The sequence below is a fragment of the Prionailurus viverrinus genome, chromosome C2 (genome assembly GCF_022837055.1).
Source record: "Prionailurus viverrinus isolate Anna chromosome C2, UM_Priviv_1.0, whole genome shotgun sequence".
Taxonomy (NCBI): Eukaryota; Metazoa; Chordata; class Mammalia; order Carnivora; family Felidae; genus Prionailurus; species Prionailurus viverrinus.
In genome coordinates, this window is record NC_062569.1 from 51599975 (window position 1) to 51612593 (window position 12619).

At 40.0% G+C, this 12619-nt stretch overlaps 1 protein-coding gene across 18 annotated transcripts in view; it reads right to left on the minus strand.

Annotated features, from left to right (window-relative positions):
• VEPH1 (ventricular zone expressed PH domain containing 1) overlaps positions 1–12619 on the minus strand; it is a 759919-nt gene that overhangs the window by 229849 nt on the left and 517451 nt on the right. For 17 of the 18 annotated variants that reach the window (XR_007155827.1, XM_047876091.1, XM_047876078.1 and 14 more), the window contains one exon: positions 9696–9911. The exons of the other annotated variant lie outside the window; for it this stretch is intronic. Coding sequence is in view for 16 of the 17 variants with exons in the window: in XM_047876091.1 (XP_047732047.1) it covers positions 9696–9911 (216 nt within the window). In the remaining variant the exon portion in view is untranslated. The remainder of the gene's footprint in view (positions 1–9695; positions 9912–12619) is intronic. 18 annotated transcript variants of the gene reach the window in all.

The following is a 12619-nucleotide window of genomic DNA, read 5'->3' on the forward strand; positions in this document are numbered from 1 at the left end:
AGAAAGTAACAAATAATAAGTGGCTCATTATTCATTCATTTATTCATTCATCCAAAAAAATATTTATTGAGCTAATCTCCAGAGTGCAGCTGTGAAAACACAGACCCCACCCTGTTTTCATTGTATTTGGGCCTCTGGGAATTCTTGTCCTTATTAGGGAGACTTGGAGGCAAACGGGCAGCTAACACCGTACGCTGATGGGGGCACTGACAGGCAAAGTTCAGAATAATGAGGGAACAAAGGAGGAACACCTAACCCAGTCTTGGACGGTGCCAAGAAAGACTTTCTGGAGGGAGTGGTGTCATAGCTGGACCTGGTGGATGAACAGCAGATGGCTGGGTGATGGCAAGGAAAGGAATGAACAGAGGAAAAGCACCTGTGGAGGCACAGAGGTGAGGGAGAATATGTACCTTTGGAAATTGTGAATAGCTCACTGCGGTGGGAGTGTGGGCCATGTGGGAAGGTTGGGGTAGGGAGGTGAGCACAGGAACTGGAAGAGTAAAAGGGAAATGATTAGGAAAGGTCTGGCATTCCATGCCAAGGAGTTTGAAATTGATCAAGAGTCACTGATGACAAAAATAACTCATCAGATTTATACTTGAGAAAACAACCCAAGGAATGTTGAACGAGTCACTTTTTTGACTTTATCTTAAAAACTAAAGTTTCAGCCAGTGAGATTCAGAAGAAAAAAAGTGAACGAACATGAGACTAAAAATGAAAGAAATTCTGGGTCCTAAAACAATTCTCTTTTTCATATACTTCGTGATTGACCATCAATGTCCTTATACATCAAATAGTGCTATCTGCATTTAATTGCCTATGAGGGAATAATAGTTAAAACATACAAAGCATTTTCTTAAAAGTGGATGGTTTGTATTCATTACCATTAGCTATTCTGATCATCAACCCCATCCTTTAGCCTAATTATAAGGCAAATGTTGCACACTGCACACACTACATTTGACTTCATATTATTATATTAGAAATAAAAGGTGTTCTTTTTTAAGTCTATTCATGTGAAAAGTGCTTATATCTTGCCACTTGTGGATTACTCCCTCTAATATGTCCCACAATTCTGGGTTTATGGTAGGTGTTCAACAAACATCTGAGAAATTGAATAACTAACGAAGAATATATAAACCTATTGTGATAGTTGTCATCAGAAACATAATATGACAGGAAGGAAGGCATGGAGGTAGGGGGCCCTTTTGCTCCCATCTGTCTTGCTCATGTTGCTGTTAGCAATGGCTGAGTATAGGCTCAAACCTCCAATGCCATCCATTTTTAGGACTAGTTGATTGGGCAGCTGAGTTGTTACACACTCCTTAACAGATTCCTATTTCCATGGCCAAGGCCACATGCTACTTCTTTCTAATGAGGGCATTTGCCCTCTTGGCTTCAAAGGTTGTCAAATGACTCAGACATTGACCAATCAGAGAATCACATCTCCTTAGTCCAAATACTAGGTTCAATAATGGGCAAATTACCCAATTACAATTAAGGAGTCATTAAAAGGGCTCTGTGCAAGAGATTCTCTCTTCTACTGAATCAAAAGTGCCGAGAATGGAAGACCAAGAGTAGCTGCTGCCAGCTTTGACCTCAGTAGGAGAGAATCTGTCTGCGATTCAAGGCAGCATGGATCTGAGAGACAAACTGAGGGAAAAAAATGTCCTGGTGACATCTTTTGGGCCCCATGCATTAGGCTGTGCCTGAGGCCAATACTAGCCCCAAATATTTCTGAGACAATTATCTCTTTAGTACTTAAGCTTTTTTCCCTCCCAGTCCCTAGAAACAAGAAATAGACTTATAAATCCTTAATTCATTCCTGTAGTTGCACCCATTTTCCAGATTGAAGAGTCAATCTGACTACTGAGCAGATAAGGTAAGTATTCAAAACCCTAACCTGATAACCCCACAGTTAAGTCAGCCATGTTGAAAGCTCTGACCTTATCCCTTTGTGACAAATCATGTGCTTCTATAGCAGTTCCACTCACTAGATTTCTGTCCTATCCTTCTTAGAGTTCCTAACACGTCTATTAGTACCATGGCTTGCAGCCAGACTTCTCTGATAGCAGGCTTTAACTTTATCTAGAGTATTTCCTCTCCTGGTGAATTTAATTGGGCCTGATTGGACTGGGCCATTACTGATGTGATGAGCTGTGAGGTCTCCCTGGGAGGCTGGCTGCAACCTGCCTTTCAGCTTTAGAAGTCTGGATGTGTGTTTAGTCAGGCCAGACAGAATTGTTTGGATCCACTGATGCTAACTCACACCAAAGGATTTCTAAAAGCCCAGTGCATAATCCAGCATGCCAGTTTACTCATCTACAGTGAGGGTCTTTCCTGGGTCAGACTCTTTCACATTATCAGGATATCAGGAACCAGATTACTAACCAGAATGTTCACAGATAGGCACAAAATCAGATAAAAGCAAAGAGAGATCCTGAGGGTTATGTCATCCAGGCCATGATGAAACCTGACTAAAATAACAGTCCTTCTCTATAACCAAATCCCCATCTCTGGTGACTAACTGGAACTTTCCTGTCCATCAGAGTCAGTCTCCACCCCTCCCCCCAACACACACACACACACACACACACACACACACACACACACACAGTGCTGAGTAATTGTACCATAATAATGACCCCCCCACTGAATATCCTCTTTGTGTTGACGTACTCTTCAGAGTATGTAATTTAGGAAGTGGTTGTGTTAGGGAGGCTGACTGATTTGTCCATCTTCTCCATTATAATCTTATTCTATCACTGTTTCCTTGAGGTTACATTCAAGTTACCTCAATCACAGTATTTGGTATTTTCCAAAACATTGTCTCACCTGTACAATGTTTGGGGTTGCCCCTACAGACAGCCAGTCTTTCCATTATGTGTAGATTTTTGCTAGTTTAGCTTTTAGATGACAAATCTTTGTCCCTGTCATGGTTGATCAAACCCCCAGTTTTGAGAGTGGAATGCAATCACACAGTTGTTCTCAGAGCTTTCCAACAAAAAACTTCATGTCCAGGTTTACTTTACCTACTCTGAATCTTCAGCCAAGAACAACTTGCAGCTAGAAAAGTACACGTCTTCCATTAGAGGAATATGTCTTCAAGCACATTTACCTGTAACTTACTTAGAAAGCACAGATGGTCGCATTTGGAAGTACAACTTGTGTTCCCCACTAATCATGAACACAGATGGTACAAGATCAATGAAAATCAGTATTCGCAGCAACTGAGGTTTTTAAACCCTGGGGTGAGCCAATATTTGCCAGCAACCATGAAAGAACAGGCTGTCTTAACCAATTCGATCAAATTCTTCTTAAAACAATTCTAAATGTTCTAGAGAAAAGTAGTAGGCAGCTATTAAAGTCCTTGAAGTGTGGTTATAGGTGAAATGTATAAATGTTTTTACAGGTAAATAATGTCATTATTAAAAGAAAACAAAACTTTGGGGTGCTTGGGTGGCTCAGTCAGTTAAGTGTCCGACTTCAGCTCAGGTCATGATCTCACGGTTCATGAGTTTGAGCCCTGCATTGGGCTCTGAGCTGACAGCGAATATCCTGGAGGCTGCTTCGGATTATGTGTCTCCCTCTCGCTCTGCCCCTCCCCTGCTCATGCTTGCTCGCTCGCTCTCTCTCTCTCTCTCTCTCTCTCTCTCAAAAATAAATAAACATTTAAAAAATTTAAAAAAAACTTTAACATACTCAACTTTTTTGTTTTCCTCCCACATATGTCATCCAGAAATTTTTCAAATGACAGGAGAAGTAAAACATTAAGCAAAGAGCAAATTATTTGTAGGAACAAGGAATTCCTACCAAAGGCTCTCAATCTCTAAATAGTGTCTAGACCATTGCTAGTGTGTCCAGAAGCCATGGACACTGCTGACAGAAACAGGATGTCAGGAGACCTCCCAGGAGAGCCTGGGAGGTCAAGATGAGGCTAGAAAGACACCAGGTCCCATGGGCCCTAACAGGTACCATACAACCTCCTTCTAATGGCTGGGCTTCACTTACAAGTGAAGCAAAACGAGTTGCTAATGCAGTAGATCTCAGGCACATGAATTTATTTTATCTTTGGTAGTATTTAGATCACATAAATGCCAATGGTACACACACAGAGAAAGCCCTATGGTCACTGTACAAATAAACCACTTTAACAGCAGCTGTTAATGCTGGGGCTTATGATGGACCTTGCCCTTCAGTGTAGACGTGAGATGTTGGTATGCATATCATCTTACACACAATTCAGTGCTCAGTACTCAGAGAACAAATTCAGTGAAGTACAGGGTAGATATAAAGACTTGCTCAGGGGGACAGTTATTTTTAGCTGTAGAAGCAAAACAAAAGGTCTTTGTTCTATGGATGCCAAGAATTGTATTTCTTAACTAGATTAGCACCAATTTGAGCTATTGGCGGAGGTTTTCCTTTTGAAAACATGCACTTTGGGAACATGTCCCAGAGTTTTAAAATTGAAAAGAATAAAGCTAAGTAAAAGAGATATCTATCTGAGATGATAGCAACTAAAAAGCTCTTTGGCTCTTGGGCTTTGAATTCAACCGAAAGCCATAAAAGAGTAATCTCAAGAAATATTAAGTGTCATTTATTAAAATCACTGTTTCATGGTTTTTCATCCTGCATCATTGATCAGAAAATCAAGCGAATTTTGGATTTATATCTAAAATGCTTGGTTCTTAGCAGCATGGCTATATATAAAATCTATATGGAACATACACCTATATTTTCCCAGTGTATTTTCAGACGGGTAATAAAGGATTGGGTCTCAGTAACCTGGGAGATTATATCCCAGTCTCCTCCCCCCCCCCCCTTTTTTTTTGTCACTGTCTTGTGTGGCATTAACTGATGAATAAGTACTGAGACCCATTCTGGAGAAAAGCATAGAGCAGTCACATCTCCTGATCTATTCAGTTCTTCATTCATTCATTCATTCATTCACTCATTCAATAAATACTATTTTGAGCACTTACTATATGCTTACCATTCACAATTCTAGGTGCTGGGACTACATCAATAAAACAGAGCTTCTATTTTGGGGAGGGGGAGACAAGCAATGAACAATGACTAAAATAAATAATTAAATGAATAGCTTGTTCGAAAGTGTTGAGTGTTATTTTACAGTTTTCTACAGATAATGCTAATGCCAATCAGAATTAATACTCATGTAGCATTTCCTGTGTTCCAAATATTTTATGTCTATTGTTTAACGACTATCTAATTCTTACAACAAATTCATAAGGCAGCTACAGCATTTTACAGATGAGGAAATTAAGGCACAGAAAGATAAAATTGCCCAAATCACACTGCAAGTAAATGGTAGAGCTGGGGTTGCCTACTAAATAAACTTCTAGATCAAGACAACCAATTCTGCCTCTAAGAGTTGCATGGAATTGCTCTCAAAAATGTCTAAGTCACTTTGCTGGCAATGCCAGCCAGGGAGAGGCTTTGAATCATCATATAGCATTAACTCAAGAGGAAATAAGAATACTGAAGTGTAGAATCAAGGTGAATGGAGAGTTGGTTCATCTTAAAAAAAAAAAAGAAAGGAAGGAAAGAAAAAAAAGACCTTCTGATTTCGAACAGTGAATGTCAGGATTTTTTCTATTCCTCCCTCCTGCCCCCCAGACAACCCCCTGCAGCTACCTCCTTCTTTATACAGTCATCAATAGTGTGAGCATACATGGAGGAAGAGATAAAATGCTGAGCTTACTTGGCAACAGCCCCATAAGCAGTTTGGTTGGGGAAGATACTGCTGTAACTGGTAAAACCAGGTATTGGCTCTCAACCTCATAACGGTTGGCCTGTCAATTCAAGCTAGAACGTCATTCTAGCACATCAGCTATGTCAATAATTACAGCCTTCTTGAGCTACATTTTCATTTTCTTCATCAGTCTCCAGGATCGAATTTATCCTAGAAAGCATCGTGCCTTATAGGGGGTACCCTCCCTTTCGGTATTTTTCTAGAGGCAAAGAAATAGGCATTGGCCAGCTCCACATAGCATCCTAGTCAGAGGAAGCTGTGGTTTGACATAGGTTCTTCTGGACAGTGGCTGGACAACAAATAGAGATTGCTTTTATAATAAAAGATGGTTCTCATGAGCAGCACATATTGTCATGTCCATTTTACAGATAGCAGAACAGAGGCTTAGAGAGAGAAAATAACTTTCCAAACTCTCATTTATATAAGACCAAGAGTATTTGACTCTAAGGCCCTCAAGGTCCAAAGCTCTTTCCTATTTTACCTCTCAGCATCTTCTACAGGAGTCAGAATTTCAGACCAGGAGGTGAGCTGAGAAATCAGTTGGTTCATCCTTTGTTTTATAAATGACAGGTTATAAGACTTGTTTAAAGACATGGGGTAGGTTGGCAAAAGCATTTCACCAAAGGCAAATGCAGTCACACACATGGACTGATTTTGTATTGAGGAATGTACAGAAGATGAATAATGGAATTAAAAAAAATGTTTTAAGGTAAATGTATCAAGTTCATAAATTTAGGGGCCAAAAAGAGAAAGAATTAAATATATAATTACTAATTAAAAGTGGAATAGGAATGAGTCACCTGAAGTAGGTTTGGAGTATAGGTTAAAAAAGGGATTTGGGGGAAAAAATGACAGAAGGTTTCTGTGTATGTGAACATATTTAGCTTGAAATTACAGTGAAATGGCCAGAAAAAAATTGAGTAAAATGGCCAAGGATGTGGGAAGAACTGGTAGGTCTTGCCTGATAGTGTGATTCTGGGATTGCTTATCTGGGGAGGTGGATGGGTGGAGAAGGGCTCACTCTTGGTTGTTTTGTTGGTTTTTTGGGGGGGTTTTGTGCAAGCTCAGAATGCTAAGTGGTTGGCTTTAAAGTTGATCTACTGTTTTATTTTACTGAAAAAACAGAACAGAATATGAGTCATCTGGATTTCTCCATGGTTCCCACAAGAACCTAAATTACGTGTAGTACAAAGTCGTATTTTCAATATTTACCACAGGCCAAAAATGTCCCCTTGAAATTTGATCAAAGCAAAATGGCAAAGCTGCAACCACAGCCTTGCCTTTGGTTCCTGGGGTTGGCTTTCTGGAACCACATCCACTGAAATCACTGAACTTTGCCAAAAAGCAAGTTGGTCTTCAGGGCTCCCTGCCTTCCATTTTAATCCCTTCTGCCTCCTCTGAGGGCACACAGTGAACAGCCTGTGCGCACACTCACCCTGCAGGCTGGAGTTGCCCATCTCTGTGACCCTTGTCCCTCTCGACCAAGAGGCTGATCCCTTAGCTCTGTTCTCTGTCCCTTTCCATAATAGTGCTTGTGCTCAGGGCCCTGCTCTCAACAGTCTTACGGAGTCATCTCCTTGGAGTCACTGATCAGCATTAAGTTGAACATTCTTATTTGCTCCACACCTCCAACCCCTTTTTAAATAGGGGACATAATGCCTTTCCCAGGATGAAACATTCCTTTATGTTTAAATTTGGGGCATTTTAGGGGAGCCTGGGTGGTGCAGTCGGTTAAGTGTCCGACTTCAGCCAGGTCATGATCTCGCGGTCCGTGAGTTCGAGCCCCGCGTCAGGCTCTAGGCTGATGGCTCAGAGCCTGGAGCCTGTTTCCGATTCTGTGTCTCCCTCTCTCTGTGCCCCTCCCCTGTTCATGCTCTGTCTCTCTCTGTCCCAAAAATAAATAAACGTTGAAAAAAAAATTAAAAAAAAATTGGGGGCATTTTGGAGGGCAGCCTGCTTATAAATCTTCGACCTTGATCTCACTTCACAAACCTGGACTTTTGCACAAGCTTGGAATGTTCTGTCTGCTTGAGACATGCTCTTGCACTGCCTTTCTTACCTGGTGAAAATTCTGGTACGTACTCACAACCCTTTCCAAATGTGGTCTCCATCCAGAAAGGCTTCCTGACTCTGGAACTATGCTAACACAGGAGCCACGGCCCCCGTGAGGCTACTGAGCACCTGAAATGTGACTGCCCCAAAGTAATATGTGCTAAAGCACACACCAGATTTGTAAGACCTGGTATACAAATAAGTAAAATATATCATTGATTTTTATATTGATGATGTGCTGAAATAATATTTGGATATATTGGGTTAAGGAAAAATATTATCAAATAAATTTCATCGGTTTCTTTTCTTTTTCATGCGGCTACTAGAAAGTTTGAAATTATATATACGGCCTATGTTTGTAGCTTACATTCCATTTCTATTGGATAGTGCCACTCTAGAATCCAGACCAATGGTTTTGAAATGACAGTGGGAGCTGGAGAGTATGGATGATTTCTGAATTTCTGTCTGAATGTCTGTGGAATGGCACTTTGGACTAAAATAAACCGTTTCTGATGAATGTCGATAACGTATTTAAGATAATCAGTGAAGAACAGTCTTAGTTGTTATATCCAAGCAGTATTCATCTTTCATTAATTTTGCTGAAATCCCCATTCCCTCCCCTCCCATCCCTAGCCCTGGGGATAAAGGAAAAACAGGGTGATACTGTGTGTAGTCTTTTGTTCAGTTGAACAGTGTCTGGACTAGACAGACAAAATGGAATATGTTCCAGTTAAGTACAGACAACTGTGAAGAGGAGGAGGGAGGGAAGAGGGAGGAGTAGGAGAAGGAGGGGGGGGGGATGAGAAGAAGAAAGGAAGCTAATATTACCTGCTACACACAGTGCTAAACACTTCCACATAACCAGAATTTCCTGAACTATGCTCAGAAACCATAGTTCTGAGAGATATTCATAGATGTCGTATTAAGGGTAGGGAGGGGAAAAGAAGTTCCATAAGCAATTCAGATTGAAGAACACTGTACTGAACAAAATTAACCAGCTTTCTTAATTGCGGGACTTTTCAGAGCCTTTAATATGCTATGAAACATTATGACAGCCCACAAGGGAAAAATTGAATTCAGTGTTTCCAAACTTATTTGGCCACAGAATTCTCTTTCAAGAAATACCTATCAACATCACCAACATTTACTGATTGGTAAAATTTGTCATAGACAATGTCAATTTCATCTGCATTTTATAGGTAGGAAACTGTGGCTTAGGAAGTTAAATGACTCCCCTACTATTTCAATCTTACATAATTGTTCTGTGCTTAAGCCAAAATTACAAATTCGTATTTTCACCAGAGGAAGGAATGTTTTTTAAGTAGGCTCCATAGCCAACATGGGCCTTGAACTCATGGCCCTGAGATCAAGAATCACATGCTCTACCTACTGAGCCAGCCAGGCGCAGTTAGAATAGGCAAACATTATTATCGTGGAAAATTCACAACACATGTAGAAGCACACTTAAAAATGGTTTAGTCAGTTCTCTCCACATATTCCAAGCTCATTGCCCCAAGTTCAGACTCCACCCCCTCTCTGTTCTTAGATGAAAGAGGTCTTTTTTTTTCTCAATTTTCCAGAACTGGTTATTTAAATCTTGGCATATACTAACGTTAGGTTTTTATAGGCACACGTCTTATCTATCTAAATAGATTGGAGCTTGCTGTGGTATTACTTTGAATTCCCCACAGTGTGTCTTGAGACGGTAGAAGCTGTCTAGAACCTTGTTGGGCTCAGCAATAATGGCTTGTGGTATCTTTTTACGGTATCTAAAGGCTAGGGAAACATTAGCTCTTGGTTCAGAGACACCACGTGTTCACCTCCGTTGCAAAGCCAGTATCAAATAGCGTGATGTTTAGCACTGACGTACCTGTAAAATGCAACTCATGATATCAGAAGCAATTTTTGCATGCGGAGTGTCTTCGTCTTTCCCAGAGGGTCTCAGGTTGTGTTCCAAGCAGGAGTCCCAGAGCCCCACAAGGGCCTTGGCATGCTTTTCAATGGACTCTGTCTCTCTGATGGCTGTTGTGATTCGCGTGATACAGATTTCAACCACTGCCTGGTCATTGTTATTGGTTTGGTAATCCTAGTTGAAAGAAAACCTTCATATTAAATAACGCTCTGGGAAGTTATCTTTCAAAGGACCGATACAATGCCAACTTATTCATTTAGCAAGTGGGTGTGCCATACTGTGTGCTAAGGGGTGAGGTTGTAAAGCTCCAATACAAGGAGGGCCTTCTTCCTTGGGGATGAGAATCTTGTAGAGTTGGTGATAGGCAAATGAGCTAAAATGGAGCAGGTTCCTGCTCTCACAGATACATAGCCAGGGAGCAGGGAGAGTTCAAAGCAGCTTGATTATTCACTTGCCAAGCGGGTTTAATCTTCAGGCTGTCTCAGTTTCTTTCTTTTCTTTCCTTTTTTTTTTTTTAATGTTTATTTTTGAGAGAAACAGAGACAGTGTGAGTGGGGGAGGGGCAGAGGGAGGCAGAGAGAATCCCAAGCAGGCTTCACGGCTCAGCACAGAGCCCAACGTGGGGGTCAAACTCACAAAATGGTGAGATCATGACCTGAGACAAAACCAAGAGTCTGTCGCTTCACCAACTGAGCCACCCAGGCACCCCAGGCTGTTTCAGTTCCTAGGCCCATTACAGGTCAGGGTTGACATTTTTACTCTGACATTTCAGTAATTTTTGTGAAAGGTTTCAAATCACCCTCAAATTTCCCCACATAAACTTTCTTTCTCTTTCTCTACACAGCAGAACACATCAATTCAGCTCTCCATCTTTGGTTCAAATAACTACCAAATCCATGTTAGCTTTCCCCGAAAAAATTTCCCTTCATTCAACTATTTAATTCTCCCTCAAATATCTAATCATCTTTATTGAGAGGTAATATGACCCTCCAAAACATCTAAATGTGAAAAATAGGCCCATCACTTTAATTTGGAAAATTGTCCTGCCACTGGCTGGTGGACTGACAAAAATGAAAACATAATCGAGCAGTGAAGCAATTTGATCCTTACACCCTCGTGAGCTGTTAGAGATGGGAAGTGATGGGGCTTTTCTGTCCACTGCAAGCTGCAGCTGAAACAATCTGGTTTTGCTATTGTATCTAAAGCCGCAGCAAACATCTTATGCATGAAGCCCTCTCCATACTTAGATTATTTATGGCCTAGATTCTCCAGAAGTGGAATTTCTGACACAAAGCACAGGAGAATGTCTAGGGCTCATGATACATACTGCCAAACTATTTTCCGAGAAGGTCTTATAGTGTATATTCCCATCAGCTAGGTGAAAGCATGCTTTCTCCATCACGCCTTTGCCAGAACAGGGTATTTTTAATCTTTGCTAATTTGATCAGTGGAAAACAGTTATCTCACTGCTGTTTACTTGGAATTTCCTTGATCAGAGGTGAGGTTGAGTATTTTCACATGTTTATTGGTCATTTGTATATATTCCTTTGGGAATTGCCCATTGTATCCTATGTCAATTTTTCCTTAGATGACTTCAATTTGGTGATCCTCCTTTGAGATCTTTTTCTACCAAGGATATTAAGTCAACATTTGACATATAGGTTGTGAATACGTCTCCGTTTTTCATTATTTTTAATTTCTTTGCTCCTATCTATTGACATGGTAAGTTTTTTAAGTGGACAAAACTATCAAACTTTTGGGATTTCATTGTTTTTCCTTTTCTAAATTGGAAATTTGAGGGGTTTTTTTTTCCTTTTCTTTTCTAAAAGTAATACATGGGCCTAGTTCAAAAAAACAAAAGGTATAAAGGAAGGTTTACAGTGAAAAGTTAATCTCCCTCTCACCCTGGTTTCCTGCCCTGGGGAAAACAATGCTCACAGGGTCTCCTGTGTTTGCCAAAGGCACTCCAAGCACATGAAAATATCCACCTACACTTACTCCTTTCTTACTTGTTATTCCTTTAATGGCTCTGTTTTTTAACTTCAAACTTTCCTTACTCAAAGGTTTAATAAAAATTCTCCTGAATTTTTTCTAGATTAAAAAACAAAAACTTGGGGTGCCTTGGTGGCTCAGTCAATTAAGCGTCCAACTTTGGCTCAGGTCACCATCTCAATGTTCGTGAGTTCAAGCCCTGCATCAGGTTCTGCATGGTGGTGTGGAGCCTGCTTGGGATTCTCTCTCTCTGCCCCTTCCCCACTTGTTCTCTCTCTCTGTTTCTCTGTCTCTCTCTCTCTCCCCCATAATAAATACACTTAAAAAAATAAAAATAAAATAAAACTTAAACCATTTAACATTTGGGGTTTTAGAAATTAATTTGCTAACCAATCAGTTAGCTCTTAAATCTATTTATAGAAGATGTACATTTTACAATAAATAGCTAATTTAATGTTCCCATCACCATGTATTGAATAATTCTATTCCTAGTAATTGTTTTATATACATCAGTTTCTATTTCAGAGTTGTCTTTTCTGTTTGTACGATTTTTTAATTCTTTTACAATATTAATTTTGCCATTTCCTCCATACAAACTCCACAAAATTTTAAAGATATGTCCTAGTGTATTTTATGTCTCTGTTGTGGCTGTTAACAAAATCTATATTATTTCATCCTCAGAACTTTTAATTAGTTATTGCTGAATAAGTCAGCCTACACTTTTTTTTTTGTATTTATTTTGTACGTAGCTGTTTAGCTCAATTCATCTTAATTATGATACTTTTTTTCAGATCATTCTCTTGGGTTTTCCAGAAACATCTCTGTATTGGATCTATACCTTTTGTATATTCCATAGCTTATTGTGTTGACTAGTAGTTCCTAAGCTATTT